The sequence below is a fragment of the Nycticebus coucang genome, chromosome 2 (assembly GCF_027406575.1).
Source record: "Nycticebus coucang isolate mNycCou1 chromosome 2, mNycCou1.pri, whole genome shotgun sequence".
In the NCBI taxonomy this organism is placed as follows: domain Eukaryota; kingdom Metazoa; phylum Chordata; class Mammalia; order Primates; family Lorisidae; genus Nycticebus; species Nycticebus coucang.
In genome coordinates this window covers 91,311,182-91,339,029 of record NC_069781.1, presented here as the reverse complement: position 1 = coordinate 91,339,029, position 27,848 = coordinate 91,311,182, and the positions used below count along the sequence as shown (strand labels likewise).

The 27,848-nt window shown below is 38.3% G+C and overlaps 2 protein-coding genes across 18 annotated transcripts in view; one reads left to right on the top strand and one right to left on the bottom strand.

Annotated features, from left to right (window-relative positions):
• TLE4 (TLE family member 4, transcriptional corepressor) overlaps nt 1-27,848 on the bottom strand; it is a 150,476-nt gene that overhangs the window by 121,340 nt on the left and 1,288 nt on the right. For 11 of the 17 annotated variants that reach the window (XM_053575846.1, XM_053575853.1, XM_053575870.1 and 8 more), the window contains exons 2-4: nt 27,170-27,267; nt 26,021-26,084; nt 24,811-24,855 (exon numbers count right to left, since the gene is read on the bottom strand). In XM_053575846.1, coding sequence (XP_053431821.1) covers nt 24,811-24,855; nt 26,021-26,084; nt 27,170-27,267 — 207 coding nt within the window. Of the gene's footprint in view, nt 1-24,810; nt 24,856-26,020; nt 26,085-27,169; nt 27,268-27,592; nt 27,789-27,848 lie in introns of those variants that run through there. The other 6 variants (XM_053575861.1, XM_053575892.1, XM_053575901.1 and 3 more) reach the window with 2 other exon arrangements.
• Nucleotides 7,643-9,371, top strand: LOC128574932 (ADP-ribosylation factor-like protein 4A). The gene has a single exon (XM_053576007.1). It carries the CDS (start codon nt 7,742-7,744, stop codon nt 8,342-8,344), a length of 603 nt encoding a protein of 200 aa, XP_053431982.1. The 5' UTR covers nt 7,643-7,741; the 3' UTR covers nt 8,345-9,371.

Below are 27,848 nucleotides of genomic sequence, written 5' to 3'. Positions count from 1 at the left end.
TATAGAAGTGTACCCTGAGCCCCTGTGAAAGCAAAGACTGTGGGCAAAATGCCTGGAGGCCAACACAACTCCCAGAGTGACAGGTGATGGTGACACACTACACAAGGAGAACCATCAGCAGGTGTGGTGGTGACAGACTACACGAGAACCATCAGCAGGTGTGGCTTCACTAGATTTAGACAACCAGAGGAGTAAAGAATCCATGATCCCAGCATATAAGGAATGGATATTTTAGTGAAGGTGCTACCATGCACTAAAATAGGAAAATCAAGAGCTTGGGTCAAAGTTTGTTTAAGGGACAGTTATGGAAAGTCGTGGGAAGAACTTAGACTTAAGTTGACAAAATATTCTGAAAAGCACACAGATACTATAAATAACACAACCCTGCAGTCCTAAATCCCAGTGTGACTCCATAGTTACTAATCTAACTAAACTATGACTTTAAGCAAACCCCCAAGTGCTTCTGGGCTCTTGTTTCAATAATCATGAAATGGGAAGAACAGCTACCCCAGATTCAATTGGCAGAAATATTTATGAGAGTAGAATTACAAATAAAAGTCCTTAAGCTAATCAGTTCTTTTAAGATTAGATAGTGCTACAAATTGAGTAGCTGTACTGTTAGGTATTGATTCAAGCTTAGGGCTCTTACTGTATCTCAATTAAGAAAGCATCCCTCACTAATTTATACTACTCAGGGGAAGGTCTGCAAGGCTCATGAGATGACTGAGAACAGATCTAAGGGGGGAAATGGAGGCTAAGAGGGCAAGTGCCTCCCATTGTTGGAAGGAGTAAGGTCACAGGCCCAGTCCCAGAAAATTTGCTGTTTCTCTACTTCCTTGCACTGTGACCAAGAAAAAACATCCTCAGTACTTATGTTTTGCTATTGGTAAAGGATCTCTCTTCCTCTTTTCTTGGTAAACAGATACTTGCCCTGGATGCAGTAAATTTTATATATAGTAGTAAAGAGTATCACAAGGCAGGGGGTGGGGAGTCAGGCTTACTTTTAAAGCCTCTCTGATAATAACACAGTCCTAAAATATAAGACTATGGAATAAAAGTTATTTGAGACTTACAGAAATACATTCTTTCCGTTAGGTAGATGATCAAAAATGAAATAAAAATCACTCTTATTAGAGAACAATTTCGAAGTACTCAGAAAAATGTAAACAAATTTTGCATTAACCAAAAGCATAAACTGCAGTGCTTCTTGGAACTTCTTAGTTGTGAATCTGAGTCAACTGCCTTGACTTGACTCTCTCTCTTACACATGTCCATACCACCTTGAATTTGATGCTTATCTTTACCCTAACTTGCCTTCAAATTAATTCTTTTTAAGTTATACTATATACTTTCCTTTATTATATGAACTTCAACTTGAGTCAATTCCTAACTTACAAAACACTGAAAACCCTTTGCTTAATATTTTAAAGCAGTGCTACAGAAAGTAGCCAGTTCCCAAACTGCTACCAATCAGTAAGAAGGTAATGGGCTTAAGCCAGAATGTGAATCAACTACTCATTAGTTAGGCTCCGTGGGGGGGTTTTGTTTTGTTTCACCATGAATGAAGAAGTGTTGTTGATTTATATTCTGGTCCAAGTGCCTTATTTCATCCTTCATTACGGTCCGAGTGCCTTATTTCATCCTTCATCTTTACCAAATAGTTCACAGAGCTGCACCAATCCATGGACCACACTCTGAGCAGCACTGCTCCAAAGCAACATTCTTAAATTGCAAACTATAATTTCTTATTGCCTTAGACTTTTAGACTAGGTGATGGGTATGTTCCTCCAAAGCAAGAAAATTCTCCAACTCAGGGCTAAGAAAGGAACATACCTTAATCTCCTCCTGGGTTTACTAACAAGTTATAAAACTCTACGTAAGAATAAGTGAAGGTCCAGAAATCAGTTCTTCGAAACACCCATTCAGGGGTCTTCCCACTAGGTCATGATGCCTGTTAATCTGAAGCTATGCTGCAGCCAACAAAAACAAAGGACCACAAATTTTAACTAGTATTTTTATTTTTTATCTTATTTCTAAAAACAATTTCCAAAGAGTAGGTAGGGTTAAAGTATAGGGTTAAACAAATGTTATAGCCAAAATGTTTGAGCTTCTTCCAGAACAAAATATTATTTCTATAATAAGTTGGGGGAGTTCTGCTTGCTTTAAACTTATGTGCTCAAGTGAGAAACAAAATGAAAACAAAATGCACTTTGTGATTGTTTTTTACCCATTTACCCCAAAATATTACTCAGGAATTAGAGGTTAATATGGGGAGAGTACCTATTGAAGGTAAGAAAGGAGACAACTTGAAAGTGTAAATATCTGTAAAAGTGGGGTCTATGTGATTAAAGGAAGGAAAAATTAAAACCAACCCTCTTTTCTGTAGAAATGTTAACAACCCACCCGCCACCAGCCAGAGTTGTCAGGCTACCTAAAGCAAGGTTCTATTAAAATTATTTCAATATGCAGAATTGTTCCAAATACCCAAAACTCAGGAACATAAGCAATGAGAGGTTTTGCAGATACCATACTACCAATCTTAACGTCTAAATCTGGGGCCTCATCCAAGCAGCACATGGACTTCTAAGAACTACATAAACTATAGCATGCAGATGAGAAATAACATAGAAACGGAAGAAAATCTGGACACTTCGGGCTTCTTGCTACTCAAAATGTGGTCAGTAGACCAGTAACATCAATTATCACCTGAGCTTTTTATGGAAAATATCAAGCACCAACCCAGACCTCCCAAATTAATCTAATTTCAACATGCTCCCCAGTGGTCTGTATGCGCATTAAGAATTGAGAAGCACTACTCTAGTTCACTGGTCCTCAACCCTCCTGTGCATGGAATCACCTTGAGAGCTTTTAGAACAGTGGTTCTCAACCTGTGGGTCGCGACCCCTTTGGGGGTTGAACGACCCTTTCACAGGGGTCGCCTAAATTTACATTATGATTCATAACAGTAGCAAAATTAGTTATGAAGTAGCAACAAAAATAATTTTATGGTTGGGGGGTCACCATAACATGAGGAACTGTATTAAAGGGTAGCAGCATTAGGAAGGTTGAGAACCACTATTTTAGAAAATAGTAGAAAATCGGTATAGAAGGGACATTTCTTAAACTGATAAGAGACTCTACAGCAAACCCAGAGCCAGTATCATATTGAATGGAGTTAAATTGGAATCATTTCCACTCAGATCAGGAACCAGACCAGGCTGCCCATTGTCTCTATTGCTTTTTAACACTGTAATGGAAGTTTTAGCCACTGCAATTAGGGAAGAAAAGGCAATCAAGGGTATCCATACAGGGTCAGAAGAGATCAAACTTTCGCTCTTCGCAGATGATATGACTGTATATCTGGAAAACACTAGGGACTCTACTACAAAACTCTTAGAAGTGATCAAGGAAGCATCAAGGATCAAGGAAGCATCAAGGATCAAGCAGCATCTCAGGTTACAAAATCAACATTCATAAATCAGTAGCCTAAATATATACCAACAATAGTCAAGTTGAAAAAAACAGTTAAGGACTCTATCCCATTCACGGTAGTGCCAAAGAAGATGAAATATTTGGGAATTTATCTAACAAAGGACGTGAAAGATCTCTATAAAGAGAACTATGAAACTCTAAGAAAAGAAATAGCTGAGAATGTTAACAAATGGAAAAACATACCGTAGCTCATGACTGGGAAGAATCAACATTGTTAAAATGTCCATACTACCCAAAGTGATATATAATTTCAATGCAATCCCTATTAAAGCTCCACTGTCATACTTTAAAGATCTTGAAAAAAACAATACTTCGTTTTATATGGAATCAGAAAAAACCTCGAATAGCCAAGACATTACTCAGAAATAAAAACAAAGCAGGAGGAATTATGCTACCAGATCTCAGACTATACTACAGATCGATAGTGATCAAAACAGCATGGTATTGGCACAAAAACAGAGAAGTAGATGTCTGGAACAGAATAGAAAGCCAAGAGATGAATCCAGATACTTACCATTATTTAATCTTTGACAAGCCAATTAAAAACATTCAGTGGGGAAAAGATTCCCTATTTAACAAATGGTGCTGGGTGAACTGGCTAGCAACCTGCAGAAGACTGAAACTGGACCCACACCTTTCACCATTAACTAAGATAGACTCTCATTGGATTAAACATTTAAACTTAAGACATGAAACAATAAAAATACTAGAGGAGAGTGCAGGGAAAACCCTTGAAGAAATCGGTCTGGGCCAGTATTTGATGAGGAGGACCCCCCCGGGCAATTGAAGCAGCTTCAAAAATACACTACTGGGACTTGATCAAACTAAAAAGCTTCTGCACAGCTAAGAACACAGTAAGTAAAGCAAGCAAACAGCCCTCACAATGGGAGAAGATATTTGCAGGTTATGTCTCCGACAAAGGTTTAATAACCAGAATCCACAGAGAACTCAAACGCATTAGCAAGAAAAGAACAAGGGATCCCATCGCAGGCTGGGCAAGGGATTTGAAGAGAAACTTCTCTGAAGAAGACAGGCGCGCAGCCTTCAGACATATGAAAAAATGCTCATCATCTTTAATCATCAGAGAAATGCAAATCAAAACTACTTTGAGATATCATCTAACTCCAGTGAGACTAGCCTATATCACAAAATCCCAAGACCAGAGATGTTGGCGCGGATGTGGAGAAAAGGGAACACTTTTGCCCTGCTGGTGGGAATGCAAATTAATACATTCCTTTTGGAAAGAGATATGGAGAACACTTAGAGATCTAAAAATAGATCTGCCATTCAATCCTGTAATCCCTCTACTGGGCATATACCCAGAAGACCAAAAATCTCATCATAACAAAGATATTTGTACCAGAATGTTTATTGCAGACCAATTCATAATTGCTAAGTCATGGAAAAAGCCCAAGTGCCCATCGATCCACGAATGGATTAATAAATGGTGGTATATGTACACCATGCATGGAATATTATGCAGCCTCAAAGAAAGATGGAGACTTTACCTCTTTCATGTTTACATGGATGGAGCTGGAACATTCTTCTTAGTAAAGTATCTCAAGAATGGAAGAAAAAGTACCCAATGTACTCAACCCTACTATGAAACTAATTTAGAGTTTTCACATGAAAGCTATAACCCAGTTACAACCTAAGAATAGGTGGAAGGGGGGAACGGAGGAAAGAGGCAAAGGGAGGGGAGGGAGGGGAGAGGTGGGTAGAGGGAAGGGGATTGGTGGGATTACACCAGTGGTGCATCTTATAAGGGTATATGTGGAATGTAAGTGTCTTGGCACAGTAACTGAGAGAATGCCAGGAAGGCTATGTTAACCAGTGTGATGAAAGTGTGTCAAACAGTCTGTGAAGCTAGTGAATGATGCCCCTTGATCATATCAATGTACACAGCTATGATTTAATAAAAAAAAAAAAAAAAAGAAAGAAAGAAAAATAAAATAGTAATGCCCAGGTCCCAGACTAGAGGGCCTGAGAACCTGCATGTTATAGAAAGTGCTGATCTAGTCCTACCCTTTATTTTATGGATGACGAACTGAGACTCTGAAGTTAAATGATTTACCAAGGTCACAGGAAATTACTGGCTGAATTAGGACTAGATTCTAAAAAATACTTAGGATTTTATTGCCCATAAGGAGTTGAAGAAACCACCAAGTTACCAAAAATCAAAATTCATTTTAAAGATCTATGGTTTCATATTACCATATACTTTTTTGTACTATTTATTTTATGTATTACCCTCAACCAGTATTTTTCAATGAGGGGGAGCATAATCTCTATGGTAGAGATACAGTGGTACCTTAGCTTTGGGGCAGCAGTTAGGGTTCAGTGATAGAAACCCTCAGTGATTTTTATGCTTTCTAAAACATTATTTAATATTCATTTTCTTTAATATTATATTTTTCTGGGGAAAAAAAAACATTTCAAAACCACCTCTTAAAGACCTAAATCTTGGACTGAAAAGTCCAAGAATAAGGACAATTGCTGTGTTCTGATTTTGGAGTTTCCAAAAGCACAGAATTAGCACACCCAAGAAAGAAACTTTTGCCACAAACGTGACCCTTTTGCTGGATGATGATTATATCATTACATTCAAATTGCCCATAAATTAGCACTAGATACATGGGGGTGTGGTAGGAGGTGTGGGTGGAATGAAGGAAATTAAAACCTGTGGTCAGACTTGAAAAAAAAAATCCCATAAAGCAACGTATGTTTCTGACAGTTGAAACAGACTGCAAGACAAACAGCAAAACCACATTTCCGCATTTTTTTTTTTTTTTTGGAATGTATCTGTGGCTTTATGCCACCAAGTGATATTTTGGTTTACCAAAATGTACTCTTTATGGCCTTTTTAATTTCATGTTTATTTAACTTTCCTTGCTATCATTTCTCTTCTCATACTCAACCAAGGTAGCTTAAGACAAGTGTCTTAAGGAGTAAAGGTTTAAAATACAGAATGTGCCTCACATTGGGGGGGGAGGAAAGAAGAAAATTAACCACACACAAATAATTCACACTGACTGGAGCTTCTATTATAATTTCAGTGTTTGTTTCATCAGCAACATAATGAACAATAAGAATAATTATTTCTTTTGAAACAAAGTTGTTTCTCAAAACAATTACATACTCAGCCTTATGTTTACATGAAATTTCTCAACACAAAAAAGGGCACGGAATCACCAACCTGTCTGGAGGTGTTGGCCAAATGATACAAGAATTAAAAAGAAACAGAAGGAAGAAAAGAATGACTGTAGCAAAAAATTTTAATAATGGAGGAAGTTAGAGGATTCTATACAAATGTATAATGTTAAAAATCCTTTAAAGAGGAAAAATGTCAAAATTCAAATAATTAACAAACTCCACTGGCAGTAACCAAGCAAAGTGATTCACGGCAACTCTCCCATATGCGCACAAATGCCAAATGCCTTCCTTAAAATGAGAATTTCCTAAAACCATTGCCCACAAAGATCTACCTGGCAAAGTCAGCTGTGGTCTGGGTATAGAATAGAGGCACAAATAGAGGTCTTGTTGAAAAGAATCCTTGACGTTGTTGGCAGAAGGACTGATTTAGCAGGAGAGATGAAAGAAAGGTTATATAGTATGAAGGCAAAAAAAGCAACAAACTCAATTCTTTCCTCTCCCTTCTTTCACTCCCTTCTCCCTAGTCACTACACCCGCAGCACAATCAACACCAAGTTCTCTGCCATAGACATCCCTTCTTCTGTTAATAAATGGTATCATTATTTCACCTCCTTGCAGAGGTCAACACCTTAGGTCTTTTCTCCTATGCATCTCCAATCTCCTAATCCAATGAACTGCTAGGTCACAGGGGTTTCTCCTTTGCAGTCCTACTGTTGTGCCCCTATCTAGTTCAGACTTCACTTCCTCAACTCTTTTCCTCCCTAGTCATGTCCCCCTCTACTCAAACCATTTCAACCAACATTCACCGAACATTTGCTCGTAGGCCTCATACCAGCTGCTGGATGAATTAACAAGACAGAATAGCTGGCTCGCGGCGCTCGCAGGGCGCCCCTGGCAGGGGTGACTTGTGTCCCCCTACCGCCCAGGCCTGGTCCACGGACAGGTGTCAGCGCGGCTCTCAAGCGGCTGAGAGACGTTGAGCTCGAACGAGGCAAGGACGGTTTGCCAGAAGTCTTATAGCTGATCACCTAGGAAGAGAAGTTCTAAAGCAATAAGAAGAAAGCATTTCAATTTGGGACACTTACTGCAGCTGGAAATGGGGAATGGACTGTCAGATCAGACTTCTATCCTGTCCAGCTTGCCTTCATTTCAGTCCTTCCACCTTGTTATTCTGGGTTTGGACTGTGCTGGAAAGACAACTGTTTTATACAGGCTGCAGTTCAATGAATTTGTAAATACTGTACCTACCAAAGGGTTTAACACTGAGAAAATTAAGGTAACCTTAGGAAATTCTAAAACAGTCACTTTTCACTTCTGGGATGTAAGTGGTCAGGAGAAATTAAGGCCACTGTGGAAGTCATATACCAGATGCACAGATGGCATTGTGTTTGTTGTGGACTCTGTTGATGTCGAGAGGATGGAAGAAGCCAAAACTGAACTTCATAAAATAACTAGGATATCAGAAAATCAGGGAGTCCCTGTACTTATAGTTGCTAACAAACAAGACTTGAGAAACTCGTTGTCTCTTTCAGAAATTGAGAAATTGTTAGCAATGCGTGAACTGAGTTCATCAACTCCTTGGCATTTGCAGCCTACCTGTGCAATCATAGGAGATGGACTAAATGAAGGACTTGAGAAACTACATGATATGATAATTAAAAGAAGAAAAATGTTGCGACAGCAGAAAAAGAAAAGATGAATATCAGCCTTTTATATCTGTGGAGTAGGTTTTTTCTGGTTTGATTTTGACAAATTGAAGAGTGTCTACAGTCTGGTTTGCCCGTCTGCCCTCCTGGATGCTATTAAAGCTTTGTTTTGTTGAACAATCAGATGCTCAACTCTGTTGCCTTGGGGAAGATGAATAAACACAGGGCTTCTTAAAGTGGTCTTTTCTCCCTGACCTACAAGTCTTTTGGTACTACCTTTTTGGGAAGCCAAGCAAGGATAATAAATTGACCAGAACACAGTTGTGGAAATTTGACCTGAAGTTAGTGAAATAAAACTTTGGAGAGTATCTGCCTACTGTTTTGTGCTTATATCTTTTGCGGGGAAACCTTTGCAAGGGAATTGGATATGAGGATTTGTATGTTATGGTAAAATGCTAGTGAGTGGAAATGTTAAGGTAGATTAATATAAATGCAGTTATATTGATCACATTGGTCCAAACAACCCTTGTATAAGGGACGAGGAAGGGTGTTACTTTTTTAAATTTGGCCAAATGATTTTTGATGTTTTTCCAGAATCAAATAATTTAATGATATATCTTGATTCTCATTGTTTAAGTTGGCCTAACCTTAATGAAAATAAGATATTTGGGGTATATTCAAGTGCATGGTTTAGTTATCCTGACAAAGCATGTTTTGGTGTGTAGTCTTTTTAGAAATAGCTATGCATTTTTCTACACAGGTTTAAAACAACTTCTTTGGGGGATTTAGGGCAATTATAGAAATAGTTTGTCAGAAGCACTTTCACTTGAAGAACCTAAAATAATTTACTTATGTAGTGAATAGGGGCATGTAAACTAATAAATGCATATGGATTTATGAAGAAAGCAATTGATGAATTCAGTCAAGAGGATGGAATTATATGATCTCTAAAATATTCCAGTTAAGAGATATTTGTTAATATTTGCTGGATGAAAACAGATAAATGGTTTTTCATATATTTTTGTAATGTGTTGGGAGGAGCAAAAGCTTTATAAAGAACACTGAATGTGCTGTGGAATGAAAATGTAATGTGTGTTCTGAGCTTTAAGTTTTTGTTTACAAATTTAAGACTGTTACATAACTGTCCAGTCCTGACTATATGAAGGAAGAAATGGTACAGTACCACAGATGACAGAAAATGAAGGGGATAGTAGCAAAGCTGTTTATGAAGATTCATTGGTGCTGTTTACATTGGAATTGTAAAAACTCAATGAGGAGGAAAGACCTTTATCTTATTCTTACCTGTATGATATTATTAAATCAGCATACTTTGTATGTGTAAAGCCAACAGTTCTGAAAATCACCAGAAGAGATTCACTTTGCTAGTAGGATTTTGGTTATTTTAGTGGCACAACTGAGTTTTTGGAATCTTGATTCTTGTTACAAACAAAATGAAGTAGCTTCCTGTGGAGCTTTCATATGTTAAATGTACCTGCACTAGTGATGGTCACTTAGAATGTTTATATTTATAGAAATGTGGATAATAACTACCAATAAACTACATGAGGCACTAGGAAAAAAAAAAAAACAGGACAGAATAATATAGCTCCTGCCCTGCTATCTAATCTTCCTTTTCTTTTTCTTCAACATCCCAAACACCACAACTAGCATTATCAAGACCTTCTACAATACATCCCAAACCCATCTTCCCAAGTATCCTCTCATCTATCCCTTAACAAAGCTGGAAACAGCACAGCCCAAACATGCACAGCAGCTTCCTTTCTCTGTGGCTTCCACTTGGAATTCTCCCTGTCCTCCCCCCATTTCCTTTATCCTGTCTAAGTGCTCCCCACCACGTTTCACTAAAATGTTCCCACCTCCTCTGTAACAATATCCTTAATCACCCAAGAGCCAAAAAGACTCCCTTTTTTTCTACCTGTGTCATAAAAGTTTTATCACTACACACTACCTTGTATTGTTCACACTGGTCCAAATGATGTAAAAAGATTAGCTTCTCCATAGAGGCAAGCCTGTACCTTTCATAGCAACCTAGACCTCAAAGCTCTCTGAACATTGTATGAGTTTAATTAACATTTGTTCAATGAAAGAATAAAAGCCATTATAGCCTTTGCCTTCCTTGGGTGGTGTCCAGCTCTACTGTCTCTTAACCAAGCCCCTTCTAGTGAAAAATAAAACAAACAACTTCATAAGGACTAAGTTATTTTTCATGTTTAAGTATTTAGCTCATAATCTTCTTAACCTCTGTAAGTATAGTTCTAAATATTTCAATTTGAGAAGCTAAATATTTAAATTTAGAGTTAATTTTGGGGGTCAGCCTTGAACAGACAAAAAGAAAGCAGCAAAATCATGACCCCAAAATGTAAAATCAAGTATCCGAGAAGAAGTGGGATTTATAAATCCAATTTGGGAAGCAGGCACGAGTACCATCTCACAAATATGAATCCTAAACTGGATATAAAATAACCTAAAAATTCTTGCTTAGACTGTAAGAAAATCTTCTGCTTAGATCTAGTTAAAGTATGTCCTTGCTATGAGCCTATCAGGCTTTCATATTATGAAAGAAAGGTTTGTGTACATAAATGCACTAAGCCTAACTCTGCTTCTCCTAAATCTGACAGGAGGTAGAGCTGCCAAATTATTACTTCCATACTCCTGGCACCTTTAGAAGCACAGGATGGAATTTTTAGAACACCATTTATCCATTAAGAAGCCCAAACAAGCATTTTCTCTTCCACAACTTACCCCCAAAATGTTCAATCAGGTCAGTTACCATGGAATTGCCACCATTGGCCACTTTAGGTCAACTATAATTTCTTTTGAGGTTAACCAAGGTAGACATACTTAAAGGTAAAAAGCCACATTTCAAAACAGTTCTGTCCCCCCAAATCAAAAGTCTTTACAAAAATAGTCACTCAAGTCTCTCAAATCAGCATGAGAGAATCCTTCAAACCATAGTTGTCTTTTTAGATTTTTTCTACCTTTTCTCATGATGATAAGCAGAGTAGGGCTAGGGATAATTGTTTTAAAATTCACAGCACAGTGGAATTTGAAGGGGAAAAAAGTAAACCCAAGTAAAACTAAGGTTCACCCATCAGTGTTCATGCATTCAAAAACAAAACAACAACAACAAAAAAAAACTCATGTTTTGGACACAGACCACTTAAAAACTCCAAAAAACTTTTTTTGTTTAACCTAGACGAAGGTTAAGTGATTAGAACTGGACGAAGACAAGTACACTGTACTTTGTACTAACCAAAAGGATAAATAAGTGAAGGGAACTATTTTGTAGTGTTATCTGCCCTTATCCCTCCATTGAGATGGATGAGGCCAAGGTGTCATGCTGAATTCTGAGGAGGCCCCGTCTATAATACATATCTTAAACCAATGTCACAGGAGAATGGCTGAAATGATTGAGAATGCTCAGCATAGACAAAGGAAAGCTAATGAAGGCAATTATTTCTGAAAAATTTAGACAAGGAGTAAGGTGAATTCTAGTTCCTATTGAATGGGCAGTCAAGACAAATAGGTCTCACATAAAGAAATCTCTCCCAGCCAGGCATGGTGACTCATGCCTATAATCCTAGCAACTCTGGGAGGCCAAGGTGGGTGGATTGCTTAAGCTCAGGAATTCTAGACCAGCCTAAGCAACAGTAAGACTCTGTCTATAAAAATAGTGGGCACTGTGGCAGGTGCCAATAGTCCCTGCTACTTGGGAGACTGAGGCAAGAAGATCACTTGAGCCCAAGAGTTTGAGGTTGCTGTGAACTATGATGCCAGGGTACTCTACCGAGGGCAATAAAGTGAGACTCTGTCTCAATCACTTAATCAATAAAATCTCTCCCAGTCCAGTACCTCCAATGAAAAATCTTGTCTTGTATAACAACAGCATCGCAACGTTTTAGATATTTTTGGTGGAAATCAAGCTGATTTCCAACAAGGAGCTGAACTTAATTATGAAAGGTCTCTCTCACCTGAAAGGACCCTTACTTCTTCATCAGAAAAAAGATGATTACAAAAGACCACGAAATATTCCCATTCAGACTTAAAAACAACTTACCACTAGCCCTACTCTGCTTATCATCATAAAAAAAGAAAGAAAAAAATCTGAAAAGACAACTATGGTTTGAAGAATTCTCTCATGCTGATTTGACTAGAGAAGGAAAATGGTGCTGATTCTTGGCCTGTCTCTAAGAGGTAACAATGCCCAAATGTATAACTCACCTGGCGATAAAAAGGCAACAGAATTTAACAATATTTTCCTCTTTCTGAAGCAGAGTTTCACAACCTTAGCACTACTGAAACTGTAGGCATGATAATTCTTTTTTTTTTTTTAAACAGTGAATTTATTTTATTTTTTTGGCCGGGGCTGGGTTTGAACCCGCCACCTCCGGCATATGGGACCGGCGCCCTACTCCTTGAGCCACAGGCGCCACCCAGGCATGATAATTCTTTGTTATATAGGGGTTGTCCTATGCATATAAGGTATTCTGCAGCATCCTAACCTCTACCTACTAGGTATCAGGAGGAGCTCCCAAGTTGTGACAACTGGAAGATACTGGAGCAAAAGGAGCTGCCCTGGTCTGAGACTACTCATGTAGCTCTTTAATTTGGGTCTCAGCTTCCTCACTGGATCAGTAAATGCAATGGATTCTGCTCCCCCCTGAAAAAGGTAGACAATTGTGCTTATGAATTCAAGGACTATACAGATCCTTTCAAATTCATCCAAGAATTTGATGCATATTCCCACCCCAGGGAGGCACTCAAAAAGTTTACAGTCCTCTTGACATTCCCATGTTGTTAGAAAAGAAGGTACACTGCCTGTTTTGGAAATCTCATAGACAGAAACACAAAAGTATCTGGAAGCCTATGGTCAATCAGGCAATGGACTAATAGCACAATCTGTGATAAAAGATGTACCAATGGGTCCACTAACCTAGTGTGCTTTAAAAAAAAAAAAAAAAAAAAACCTACCCAACCCAAGTTAAGACTCCTTGAGACCTGTTATTAATTATAACATTAAGTTCACTGTGTGCAAAACAGCAGCAGACTACGGGGATTTAAAAAGCAAAAACAAACATAAATCTTACCTTATTAATAAAACAGTGACTTATGATGCACTTATTAACAATGGTTCAGATTGTGGGCTTTGAAGCCACAATACCTGGGCTTGAGTCCCCACTCTGTAACTTACCAGCTATATAACTCTGGGAAATGTCTTAGCTTCTTTTCTCCTTAGTTTCCTCATATACGACGAAGATAATCCCCCAAAGGTTTATAAATCAAACAAATTAATGCATCTGTAGCATTTAGTGCATCACCTGGTATTCAGTAGGTGCTCAACAAAACCTAACTGCTTAACTTATTATTACAACCAACATTTGCCCGATACATACATATAGAAATATCTGTAACTCCATGTAGTCAGTGACCCCCTCTGTGTCTGCAGAAAGACCAGTAAATGAGGCCCTAACTATCAAAAAAGCAACACTGCAGATGATTCTAGATTGTGAAACATTGGTAATATTGAGATTATTTTAGCTATCTACAACAGCCTAACACTGCTCAAAGTTCTTCAAAGAAAACTAAAACAGTTGTATTTCCTCTTATAAAAAATTACCTTAAAAACTAAATATAATGGTATGCCTCTAGTACCAAGCAATGAAAATAGGGATGCTCATTTTAAAATCATATGATGTTAAGAGTTTAAAGATATCTTAGAAATAAACCAGCTGGCATGAACTCCACTTCTAAATTTCAAAAATGCCAACTACCAGCTCAAGGACCTGTGGCAGACTGGGTAAGAATTCTCAACCTCTGATTGCCTACCTAGGACTTTTTAATAGCCAGGTCCACCTTAAGGCCTGGGAAACAAGGTTTAAATGAAGGCAGATGACACTGAGAATGTGACATGCTGGAGAAAATGCAGTGAAATATAAAAATTAAACCATGCCATTAGCTGTTCCATCATTCATTTATTCATTTCCTATACCATGTTCCAGGGATCATTTTAGGTGCTAACAGTACAGCCATGAATGAAACACATTCTTCCATTTTGGAACATTTAGTGAAGAAACCTGATCTCTGCTACGCCCTTGATTCAAAGCTCAAAAAGGCCAAAATTAAACATCTCCCTTCTTTTATTTATGATTAAATCATTTCTGTGTAATGAATTTAACTTCCTTAACTAAAGGATCTCTGAAGGGACAAGGTAAGAAAGCCCTAAGGATTTCAGATATCAAGTTCATTGTAAGTCACAGTTTACAGACATGCTTTCTATCTGAGCTAGAGAAACTGACCACCTACAATGGATTCTGGAAGGGTAACTAACCCCAAGAGCTAATTTAACCACAGGTAATAGACAACTACATATCTACTCACACATCTTGGAAGAAAATTATTGAATCACATTAAAATCCATACAATGTCAGAAATCATGTGATTAAAATTCTAATATATGCCAAAGGAAATATACAAAACCTAATCATTTTATATATACAAAATTAACATTACATAATATAAAATACTAGTGGGAATTATAGTTTATTTTATATATTTTTTCATGTTACACATTTTCTGATAACTGCTCTACTTTTGTGTCAACATAACTTTGGCCTGAATGCTGGTCTGAAGAAAATCAGTGACTTATGGACCAACTACTAATTAACTGTGAAACTTTGTCATTTAACATTTGTGTCTCATTATGTTAATCCATAGGATGGGGAGAATGCTTTATCAACATTATTAGGGCTTACATGAAAAAAATAGATGAGAAATTACCTTGTAAAATATAAAGTACTTTATAAATATACACTTCTACTCCTAGCTCCATTAGGTAATTTTGGATTTTAAGAACTCTGAAAATAAGTGTTAAAAGGGACTTTCTGAGACTAAAAAAGAAACTGATAGGAAGTCTCAATTTCTGTTCACTGGATCACAGAAGGCAATAAACCAATCACAGTCATTTTAGGTCAAAGCTAAAAGAGACTGGGGGAACTAATTAGCTAATTTTAACCTGAGAGAAAAGTACTACCCTAAGAAAGTAAGGTACTGGGCAATACCACAAAGCTGGCTGTTATGAAGGCCAAAACTAGAACCTGAGGCACTAGACTCAGTCAAATATTTGGGGGGAGGTAAAGAGATGATGCTGGTAGTAAAGTATTCCAAACATAGCATTTGGAATAACGCAGAAATAATTATACCAGTGTTCTGACCTTGAGTCAAACCAAGGATCTATTTTGCTGGCTGATCTCAATCAAGTTATTTAGGCTCTGTCCCAGCCTCATATGTAAAATGGAAATAAAAATAATATTGCAATCTCCTAAAGTTACTGTAAGAATAAGTGAAATAATACCTGCACAATAAACTAAACTTGCTTACTGTTAATATTTTACTTTCAACATTATACTATCTCCTCAAATACAAAAACTAAGATTTTTTTTCAAAGTTCCTTGTCCCTTAAGAACTCAAAGCTTGTCATTTTTTTACTGATCTGGAGGGAACTTAGCTAAACACACTACAAAGTATACTTAAGATCAGTATCTCCTCACCATCATTCAAATCGCACGTACACAGAGCTATTAATAGTAAAAGAATTCTTCAGATACATACTGATTTAATGATACAGAGATATTCCAACTGAATTTCAAATGTAGTTGGAAAGAAGTCACGTTTTTCCTATTTAAAAAGGCAGACTCAGGGCGGTGCCTGTGGCCCAGTCGGTAAGGCACCGGCCCTATATACTGGGTGGCAGGTTCGAACGCAGCCCTGCACGAACTGCAACCAAAAAATAGCCGGGCGTTGTGGTGGGCACCTATAGTCCCACCTACTCCGGAGGCTGAGACAAGAGAATCACTTATGCCCAGGAGTTGGAGGGCCATAAAGTGAGACTCTGTCTCTACAGAAAAAAAAGAAGAAAAAAAAAAGGCAGACTCAACATGCTAAAACACTTACCTTGTCTTTACTCTGACTCGTTCCTGAAAGGTATGCCAGGTTCAGTTAGTTTTACTTCCTCTTCCTATGTGTCATTTTTCTACAAACTTAACCTATATACACAGGCCTACTAGTATGCTTGCAGGTTCAGATTTGTTATCTATCCCGCAATCCAAATATACCCTTTAAAAATATAAAAAAATCACAATATTCTTAGCTAGCTAAAACTGCGAGTATTCCCTCATTCACCAAGCATACCAAGAGCATCAGCACCTACTATGAGACAGGAACAGTTCTCAACATCAGAAAATAAAAGCTCCTGCTCTCACGGAGCTAACATTCTAGCAGGAAAGGGAGACAGACAATAAACAAGAATGTAGCTAGTATAGCCTGCTTGCATAGCATAGCTTAGGAATGAGGGACAGCCAGTTTTATTAAGCACAATGCTAAAAGTGGATCTTGGCTTTATATTTTAATTCAGTGATCCTAGACTCCCTTTGAGCAGGACATGGGCACTACAAGAGTAGAGGTAAGAAGAGGGAGGAGCTGGAGCTGTACTTAAACACAGAAAGATCAGATCACTCAAGAGAGATGACAGTGTAACACTCTTGGACTGCCACTAGCATCACCATGCCTGTCATGTTGCAAAAAGCCAAAAGCCATCACAAAAAGAAGCATTTATTTGCTGTTTGCAAACAGTGTGGTCAGCGAAGGGAGCCCTGGAAGGGAAGTCAAGAAAAAACCTACTATTTCCTCTTCTGCCAGCAACACTCACTATGCGACCTCCAGTGCATTCGCTGACCTGAGTGAACTCTGGTTTCCCTACCCGAGTGCTGATCCTCCCTGACTGTGACACTGGGCTAGTCTCTTAAGCCCTTAAGCCTCAGTGTCATCTGTTAAAGGAGGCCAGTGAAATGACACTGCTTGGCAAACTGTCGGGTACTCCACTGACAGAAGCTATTTAAATAAATACATGGATCCAAGCTTGCTACCTGCTTTACAGAACATCAGAGAGATTAAGGAAAACATATAAAATGTCTTAAGCTCTCTGCAAAGAAAGGGTGTTACGGAGTACTAACGCTTATGATTTCCACTACAACTATTCTTTCCAGTTACATTTCCTTCCATTTTCAGATTCTGTAACCGAAATCATCCACAAACCTTCAGAAGTAAAAGACAGTTAGAAAATAAGAATAAACAAATCCTAATTACAATAATGAGTAAAAATGCATGCTAAGAAAGCCAATATCCCTTCCCCTTCCTCCAACCTCTCAGTTCCCTAGGCTGCTGCAAGCAACAGGGCCCTGCAAAGGTCCAAGTGCACCATGGCATGTCCAGATTGTGGAGGGGCCTGGTCCTGTGCTGAGATTAAAGTCATCCCTTCATTCCACAAAATGGAGAAGCCCCCTCTATACACAACTCCTGAGGTATTTGTGGGCAAATCCTCAAAAAGATTGACAAGGTGACCCAAGACACCTTAATGAATGCCTTTTGCTTCTTTGATGAGCCAGCTAAGAAAAGCCACACCTTGCCCATTAGTCCCTTTGCATGGAATAAGGGTTACACTCTGCAGCTCTCTAAGGGTAAATTTTGGCTCAGTGATACAGAAATAGCAACAGCTTGGCATAAACACTGGGTCAATTCCAGTGAAAACAGAGAGGGTATATAGATTTGTGGTGCAGAATGCCAGCTAAATCCCTCTTTACAGACAGAAAACAACCACTGACAGCTGTTACTAAGGCAAAGTCAAAACAGCTCTAACTTTCACTTTTGACTACAACTTCTGAGCTCCTCCTCCCCCCAGTAATAATTTCATAGCCTCTATTTGCAGTATACTTACTTCAAACAAGTCCTAGCCTTGCAAATTGTCATTATCAGCGTACTCAGCTGCCCACACCTGTATGTGCTGCTTCCTGCTTCTCTCCAACAGCTCCATGTACAAAAATGATAACTTAGCATGTATAAGGCCTCTAGATCGGCCATGATTGCTGGAATGCTAGTGAGTTGTTTTGTTTTGTTTTTTTTAAGAGGGTATGGAGAGGAATCAAGGAGCGTGCCTTCTAGAAATCACATCCCTTTCACTCTTTTTCTAGCCACTGAATACTTTAGTATAGTTCTGGAATGATAAAACAGACTACTGAGTCACATCAAAGATAATACAACTTCTTCATTAAAAATAAACACAAATTCTAAATGCAACATCTAACAAGAAATGCAATGTCTAACATTTAATCCCAACTGGTTTCCTCTATTTATTCTATAGTGCAAAAGAAAAAGAAAATAAATAAAATTCTAGGAAAGGAAAGACCAAATGAAGAATGTGAAGAACAGTGGGCTGGTGCCTGTACCATCTCCTTCACCGGGGTTCTACTAACACCTAAATAAACAAGTTTCATTCATCTGGTCCATTAGTCCCAGCTCAACTTGAAATAATACTACCTAGGTGCTAAGAACTTTGCCCATCAAAATATCCAGCAGGGATTAAGGGGCAGTGAGAAGAAACTATCCCTTTGTCTGAATGCTGCACAGAAATTCTTTTAACAGTAAAAGCAAAACATCTGCCTTCATTTAAAAGTTTTGAGTTGTGTGTGATTTCCTGCATCTAAGAACCTTTTTGTGAACTACAAAGAGGCCACAAAACATCACATTTTCCCCTCTCAGCTTCCCCCTTCAAAAACTCTCAAGATGGTGATTAACAAACAGGCCCTTGTCTTCAGGCTTTTAGTCTTACAAGCCACAAAGAAAAGATAAAAGTTAAACAGAAAAGCAAGTTTGTAAGCAAATGTGAAATAGGTTGCCTAGGGAGGAAACACATTCCATCTTGATAAGCAAGCTACTCTCTTAGCCCACATGTGGGAGACTCCAAGTGAAAGTGACCCTTACTTTCTCACCCACTGAAAGTAGTCTGGATGGAAAACCCAGGCTAAGCCTTGCAGCCCTGGACTCTAGACAGTTGCTGAGAACCCCCACCACCCTTAAGCAGTTCCAGGTATGAGCCTAAAGTTTAGAGACTGAAGGACAAACTCACAGAGATCGTAGCCTCCCAGGATGAGGTGGGGTCTGAATCTCTATCTCAGGGCAGACCTATCTCATAGGAGACAGTCTCCCAGGTAAATTTTTATACAAAGTCCAGAATCCACCACCTATTAGCTTTATCACCTAGTGCAGATCTGACCCTGTTTAATCAATCACCTTTTGATTGGACAGATTATCTTTTAGGATCACTGTGAGAAATAAGGTTAAGAATTTTGGCGATGTGCCCACATTAGTCGTAAGTACATGCCAGATACACACATAATAAACGTTTACTTCCATCAGAAGGAATTTCCAATTCCACTCAACAATCACTGCTTTAAATGAAAAAATCTACAGACAGTCCCCTTTGGTACCTCAAAATAAAGACAAAAAGCCAACAAGTGAAAAGGGACAAAGGAAAAACTCACAGTATTCAGAAAACACTCACTCTAACAAATACATACACCTAAAAGGTTAAATTTCATCCTCCTGATGTGTGTCTCTTGTAGGTGCTATAACAAGTCAAAAGACACCTCACTGGGTCCTGCCACCTGGTTATCAACTGCCCTGATGCCAGACCCTCTGACAGTTAAAAAAATAATAATATAATTTAAAATCTACATACATTTAACTTTAACCAATAGGAGTAAAGTGAAGTTGTCCTTCTATCCCAAATGTCCAAATCAGAGAAGCAAAGGTTAAAGAAAAAAAAAAAAAAAAGAAAAAGAAACTCCATTTGGCTTTAAAATTATAAAGTATCACCAGCTCATACGCAATTCAAAGTTAGAAAAGGTGGCTTTAAACTGTCATTAAAAACAAAACACAAGGACCCCACACACACAATCTCCTAAATGCATCTGAAGTCTAGGTAGTCATCAAAATTTTACTTATAATCGCTCTTTGAGATTTTCTAGGCCAGCAGTATCCACCATTGTTCAGCCCCTTTAGATTCAAAAGAAAGTTCTATCAGCAAAATTTTCATTGGTCCATTAGTTGATTAGTTAGAATATCCCACCTTTGATTATGGTTCCCTTTCATTATTATATAAGAGTTCAATCACGCCCATATCTCGGGGGGGGGGGGGGGGGGGGAGCAGCCACCAAGAAAGAATACAATAGATACATTTTTGACTACATACTCAAACACCCACTACTGGATCTACTCTTCCAAATCTAAGCACAGACAGTAAGATAGAAGATGTACAAGAAACTGGTAACGTTCAAAAAAAGTTACCTTCAGGGAAATCTGGTCTAAACAGAACTTTAAACAAATCCCATTGCAAGCAGTGTCCCCAGATAAATTTATTGCACCCTAGAATCAAGTAAACTTTAGGCTAGAATGTCATGCAGTCATATATTACTTTAACCTCAAAATAAATCTCTTCTTACTCTCCAAATCCTAGGCTGCTTTCTAAAATAGTTCACTAAAAAGCACCAACCTAATTAACAACAGCTTCCTCTGCAACAGTGGCCTTGATTCCACTTATTTACACATTAACTGCAGCCTCCTTTTGGCCAATCCAGTCTATTCTCTGTACCATGCCGAGCTTTTTATCTGCCCTGGACAGCATTTTCTCCAACAGATGAAGTAGATGCCGATTGATTTGCTGTCGAGCATGGTAAATTAATAGCAACAAATTGCTGAGGGCCTGTCTCGCTGCTCCACCATGCTTCGGCAGTTTTGCTTTATTTGCTCCATGATGGGCAGCAGTCGGCCTCTTCAAGTCAATTTCTTCTTAACAACCTGCAATACTTTTCAATGGTGAAAATAGAGCTGTTCCTTGTAAGTCAGAAATCAATATCCTATTGCCCTTAGAAAATGCTAAACAAGCAGTATTGGCAATCCACTTGGTACTGGAGGGTATCAGATATAATGCAAATCCATACTGCTTCCCTCCTTGTAGTTATTACAGTTTGCTAAAAGGTTCCTAATGTCATTTATCATCATTTACCATCGACCAAAGAGGCTATGATTATGATATCCTATCAGTTGGCAAGGCCCTTTCATTTCTATTCAATTAATATTTTAGTAGCACTCAAATGGTGGTGGCCCTAATCTCATGATAAAATTTACATGGCTTGGAGTGAAACAGTTTTCTTGCTTTGATTAAAAAAAAAATACTATATATACACATGCACATATATAAATATGTACACATGAACATTTTATACATACATGTGCAGTAGTCACTTTAAGACTGTGTTGCAGATTTCAAAAATTTTCTAATGATTTCTGAAATTCAAATACTAAAGCTATATTTTTGTAAAAGCAAAGAGACTTTCAGTTACAGAATATACATAGAATGTTCTCATTCTCCTCTTTTCAAAATCTAGTATATTCGCCTCCATGTATAGTTCTTACAGATTGAATTCACATACCTACTGCTCCTAATCCACATCCAATATTCACGTTTTAGAGTGATAACTACTGCTGTCAGATTCTATCAGGGAGGACTTCTCTAATTACAGCATTACAGGTGAAGGATGGGAATAAGCAGTATTTAGTAATGGTGTCAACCGCATACATCACCCCATACTGCCTGTGATCACTGACCCATTTAGAAGCCAGGCTGTATTTTTAAATAATCAGCAAAAAAAAAAAAAGTAACAACTAAACCCTAGGCCAACTGTTCTATCCAAAACAAAAATAACAAATTTCCATACCCTAATCCTTAGTGAATAAAGGCCAATATTCTTTCATTTTTTTGAATTCCATTTTGAAGGCATCATACTAAAATGGGTGTCCTTTCTAATCATGTCCTATTTGTACCATCTTTACTTTTGTGCTAGAACTTGACACAGTAGCAAAACATTAATTCCCACTATAGCCTAGAACGCTCCATCCTAACTTTTTTTTTCCAACTTCATCTGCTCACCTCTATCAATCCTACTAAAGATTACCAGAAATTAGACTCATATTTTATGCTTCAATTCCATGTCATGTCACCAAATTCCACTTTAAAAAAAATCCACTAATTCTACCAGACTAATGCTATTTACTCAGTTACCAAAATTTAAATTAATTATGTTCTCAAACATAATTGTTAAAAATTGGCAACATTATGCAGGCTTAATTAAGATTAAATCCAATTTACTAAATGTACTTTAATTGGTACTAATTACATTAGCTTTCATTTTGGAATGACAAATTCCCCATAGGTTTCACTTTATAGTTCTCCATCAGCATCAACACAGGGTGAGTGATGATGAGCATCACACAGAAATGGGAGGAGGGAGAAACACTGACCCCTACCCCGTTTGTCATTGCTTCATACTTTTATCCTTTTATCAATTTGCTAAGTCACAGAGTCATGATCGCAACCATCATTTTCTGTTCCAATGAAAAATTTCTCTAAAAATAAATACTGTGGCTGGCAACAGCCAAGAACAAGAGCATTTACCAAAAAATACACAAAGGTTTCAAATATCAGGGCTACCAATTACTAGGGTACTTCCAAGGACTCCGGGGACTCCTACTCTTGAACCCTTTGAGACACAAATCTAATAAGTGAATAAGCCTAACCCGATCTTGAGAACTAGGCCCAATTATGCCGCAGGGCAACTTCCCTGCATTATTGCTGCTTTCCATTACAAGGGTATCCAGAGAGTGCATCTGGAAGAGAGACTAAGAGGAACTAAGGCCGTCTGCCTAGGAAAACAAATAAAGACAGATATGCCTCTGTGCTTAAGGGGGAGAAAGAAAAGAAAATATAATAAGTAGGTGGTTTGCAGGGCTGTCTGTATTTCATAATGTGATAAACTGCCCTCAGGATTCTTGATATGATTGAATTTAAAAGCAAGAGAAAAAAAGGGAAAAAGTACTCTTCTCAATTTTAAGTGGATGGCATTTGAGGCCAACTGGACAAGAAGATGACAGAATTATAGAGGTATAAAATGTGTAAAATTAAGGGATCTCACATAGCCCCTCCCCCCCAAAAAATATATACAGCCAAATAAAAGCTATGTGCATCTTAGAAATGTAGATGGTACAAGGAGAACTGGAAACCATGTGTTTAGGGTAAAAAACATACAGAAGGAGGAAAAATAAAGGGACATTAATCATCTCATCTAATCTTTAAAAAGCCACTAATTAATCTCAGAAGGTAGGGTGAGGACAAGAAAATATGAACAAGATCCAGATCTAATTTTAAATGTAATAAGGATAATTAACAAACAGTATCACTCATGTAACTTATTTCTATAAGGTGTCCATCTGTAAGCGTGAATGGATTTTGTTTAAGCAGGAGACATTTATATTACTAATCTAAAAAGAAATGACAAAGATGCCAAAATAAGAATTTGACAGGATTCACAGTATATATTGTAATGCTAATATTGACGTAACCAAATTGTATACAAAGTAAAATAGTATCTGAAATAAAAAAATCATCAGTCTAAGTAAAGACTCATTTTTTCCAACTTGTTTTCCAGTACTAGCCATCAAGTGGCCTTTATTGTCTAAGAGTCACCTTTTAAAGATCTACTATCGGGCTGTGTTCTGGGCCTGTGGTGAATAACTATACCCAAAAAAGGAATCTGTAACTAGTAACAGCCTATCATACTATTTCAACTTAGAAAGTAATGATATCCACCTTGAACGTAAATAAGGGATGAAAGCAGTGAGTTTTCCCTTGTCTCTTTCCCAGCGGGCAAACACAGACACACACCTATTCCGAAATGGTTGATGAGAACTAAAGCACTCCACTAAGAGATCACTAAAAATAAACTGTTCCTAGAGGAATTATTATTGCCAAAAGTATTTTTTATACATGTACATATGCATATGTACATGAACATATATAGGCTATTCTTCTGTCTAGGAAACACAGCCAATCCATTTTATTTTGTCTCTTGCAAAAACAAACAAACAACAACAACAAAAAAAAAAAAACAGCAGTTTGAATTTATACCTCTTAATGCTTTCTAATTAATCTTTTTTCTTTCTCTCTTTTTTCCCTGAACGAATTGCTAGATTTCAAGGTCCCGTGTTGAACTGTATCACATCCTCCCATCAAGCTCATTTATTCTGTACAAATTTTGGAAGTAACAGTTACAGTTCCTGGTAAGACCCAAATAAGTAGCCTCAAGAGACAAGCACAAGGATTTTACATGAATTTCTTTTGTAGCTCCACAGATGTCATTTTGATCCTCCCAGCTCACCCTTTATCCATTCTTTCACACCAAGCCAATAAAATCTCCACACAATTTAGTTTTACTTTTTAATATATTCCAAGAAAACTCTTTCATGAGACAAGTTTGAAATGTTAAAAATACATAAGCAACTCTTTCAAAAGCAAAACAAGATTATTTTAAAATTTAGCTTCCTGCTTTTGGAAGTGTACGAAGTTTAATATGCAGACTTCTTGAAATATTTTAAAATTATTAAAACTAGAATAACATGAAAAATGAGGAGACACACATGAAAACAATGGCATTTCTCAGTTGTCTTGTCTTTTTAAGCACAGGTAGTCACAACAATGTGCACAATAAAACTACAAAAAAGTGCAGCAATTATTACTGTCATTTAAAACGGTTACAAAGAAATAATAACTTACCTGCTTATGCATTTCTATATTCAATCCATAGGACATTTCATAATACTGTCAAAGAAGGAAAAGCAATTAAATTTGTGCGTTTCATCAATTTCCCTAGTTTGTTCAAAATGCACCAAGTATATTTAAAACAAACATAAAAGCTCTCCTCAACCAAAATAAGCATAATATCTAAGCCAATGAGTTAAGAGGCATACCAAATCATCATCTGAAGTCTAATAAACCAGAAGCCACTTTAAGACAGATTCTAAGAAAATAACTCACAAAACTTAGAAAAAATTCAGTTGAAACACAGTAGTCTTAACACCTGCAGTTGTCCTTATAAACCCTAAGCACAAGAATCAAGAGTCTGAAAATTCTGTACCATAGGGACTCCAATTCCTAGGCACAGCGGGCAAGTTAATGGCAAAAAAAAGGTCTCATACAAATGCTGACATTTTCAAAGAACAGTTGAGAAAGGTGATGCTACTTAATGCAGTTTCTCATTTTTAGCATACTGCTCACATTCACATACTCAAAGCAAAATGAATGAATTGAGTTACTCTGGAGCCTCTCTGAACAATTAAAAATACGTTCCATAATACTTCCATAAAAGCAGACTGGATTTTTTTAACCATGCAGTAAAACTGGCATTGTAGGAATTCTGGCATAACAAATCTGTTACACAGGAGACTGTAACACTCCTCAAACTAACCCAACACTACAGATTGAAAACAAGCACACAAATATAAATGTAATAGTAACACAAAGAGTGAGTTAAAAATATGAAAAAAGGTCTGGTGTCTTCTTACTCATCATTGTTTCAAAGAACTAAGACACATTAAAATTTAACAATATACAGAAAAATTATGTGGCTAAAATTGTTTGGAGCAACCGCAACGTAACAACAAAGAAAGCCACTAACACAAAAACGCTTTGCTTTTGACTAAACAAAACATAAATGAGGTTGTTTTTATTTTTCAATCTGTAAAAACAAAGCAGAGAAAACCATACCCAATGTGGCTGAACTTTCTGAAAATTCAAATCAAAAGCTGCTTGTCAAAGACAAGTTATAACATTCTAGAATTACAGGTTGCTATACACTCCCACAACCTCAACTGCATGAGCAGAGTGACTGTGATCTATCCTGGAGCCTCCAGCAATTTCAATGTATTCTTGTTTTTCTTATCCCAAACTAATAGGCACTTGGAATCTGTGACACCGTTTTTCTTACCATGACATAATGCCGCTGCATCTCTGTCTTCTCACTGGCCAGTTTCTCACATTCCAGTTTCAGACTGTTCAAGATATAAAATAATCTAAGTATAGTGCAGACCATAACTTACGTCCTTAAACTCCAAACATACATTCTCTCCTCTAAACCTCCCCTACAAACAACAATCCAAATCTGTAATACAATCTTAAATACCACCGTCCTTATGGAAAGAGACAGAGGAAGGGGTAATTATAACCAGCCTGGACTTGCCCTTTCAATAAGGATCTAATGTGTGATCCTTAGGTTTTGCTTTTTTTTTTTTTTTTTTAAGTTTTAAGGAAATAAACCCTCTAGTCAATTTAATTACAGAACTTCATCCAGAATTAGTATTCACTAAATTCACTTAATAAAGCAAGGAAATAAACGTTAATAATGACTACATAAACCAGCACAAATAAGTACCCCAAAAGGTCACAAGGGAGTTTGTTTCTTTAACGTGCTAGGAAAAGATTAATGAAAATGTGAATCTTGCCTGTCTTATGAATGATGTCTTGTTTTTTCCCCCCTCCAAACATTCAGACAAGTTGAATACCATCACCCAGGGGCAAAGTGCCGATAGGATTCAGTGGCTTGTTTTGGTTCTTACATTTGTGAAATAAAAATTATGCATTGGAAAAAGTCAAAGAAAAATGTTTCACAGGCACTCTAAGGCTAATAATCGCCCCTAAGACAAAAACATTTTTTCAGCACAAAAGTAATGAAAAACGCTCCCTCGGACTTGCCAGGGCTTTCAGCTCTTCAGTGGAATGGCAGAAAGAAGTGAGAAGGAATCATGCCCGGAGTAATAAAGAACCAAGGAAGTCAAAAGGCCCCAGAATCTTCCCAACCTTCCATTCTCCTGGCCGTAATAAATCAGTATCTCAAGTTTGGCCTCAGCGTTTTCCAAGTCTCTCCCCAGTTTCGATTATTTTGCCTTTTTTTTCAGTTTACGGGAGAAGATAGAAATGCGTAATTTCTTTACACCTGCCTAAAGAAAAAAAGGCCTCTACTTGCCCCTTTTGCCCACGGAGGGTGGGGGTAGCTCAAAAGGGGGGGGGGTGTTTGCATGTGTATGTGAGAGACAAGAGCTAAGCAAACAGGAGGATCAGCTAAAGTCAATATCGTTACCTGTGGTACTGAGCCTGTAAAAACTGAAACTCTTCCTTAATCCGATCACAGGATTCGGAAATTGTAAATTTAAAGGGTTGAGCAGGCTGATGCGGTGCCTAAAGAACAACAATAAAATATTTAATTAGCCCACATCACAGGCGTAGCAGAGAAATGAAGAAAACATACCACGCGGTGTGAGCGGGGGAGGGGGAGCAGGGGGTGGTCACCGCGCACGCAGGCAAAAAGCGATTAAAAGTCTCCTCCAGCCTCCCGCCCGCTCCCCTCGCCCCACAGCCCAAGTCCGGGCTGGCTTTGGGGTGGCCTGGGCCCCAGCGTGCTCCCGCCCGCGGCCCTGGACTCCGCGGGTTCGAGTCCCGGCTCCCGCCCCCGGCCAACGGCGGGTGCTCAGGGACCGGCGCGCCGCGCCCACTCCCTCCTCACCCGGAATCGAAACTGGCTGGTCGGGGGTACCCGCGCCATGGCGTCGGGCTGCGGTCAGGCAGGGGGAGGGGGCGCGGCCGCCACCCTCCCGGGTCGCTGCTGCGCTCGCACGCTCGCCCCCGGGACCCGCGGCGCAAGGGGCCGGCGCCCCGCACTTAGCAGCCGCAGCCAACCCAGCAGCGCCGCCGCGGAGGGCGCCCTCCCTGCCCCGGCGTAGAGTCGCGCCTCCTTCATAGCTTGCCACCCCCGCCCCCCC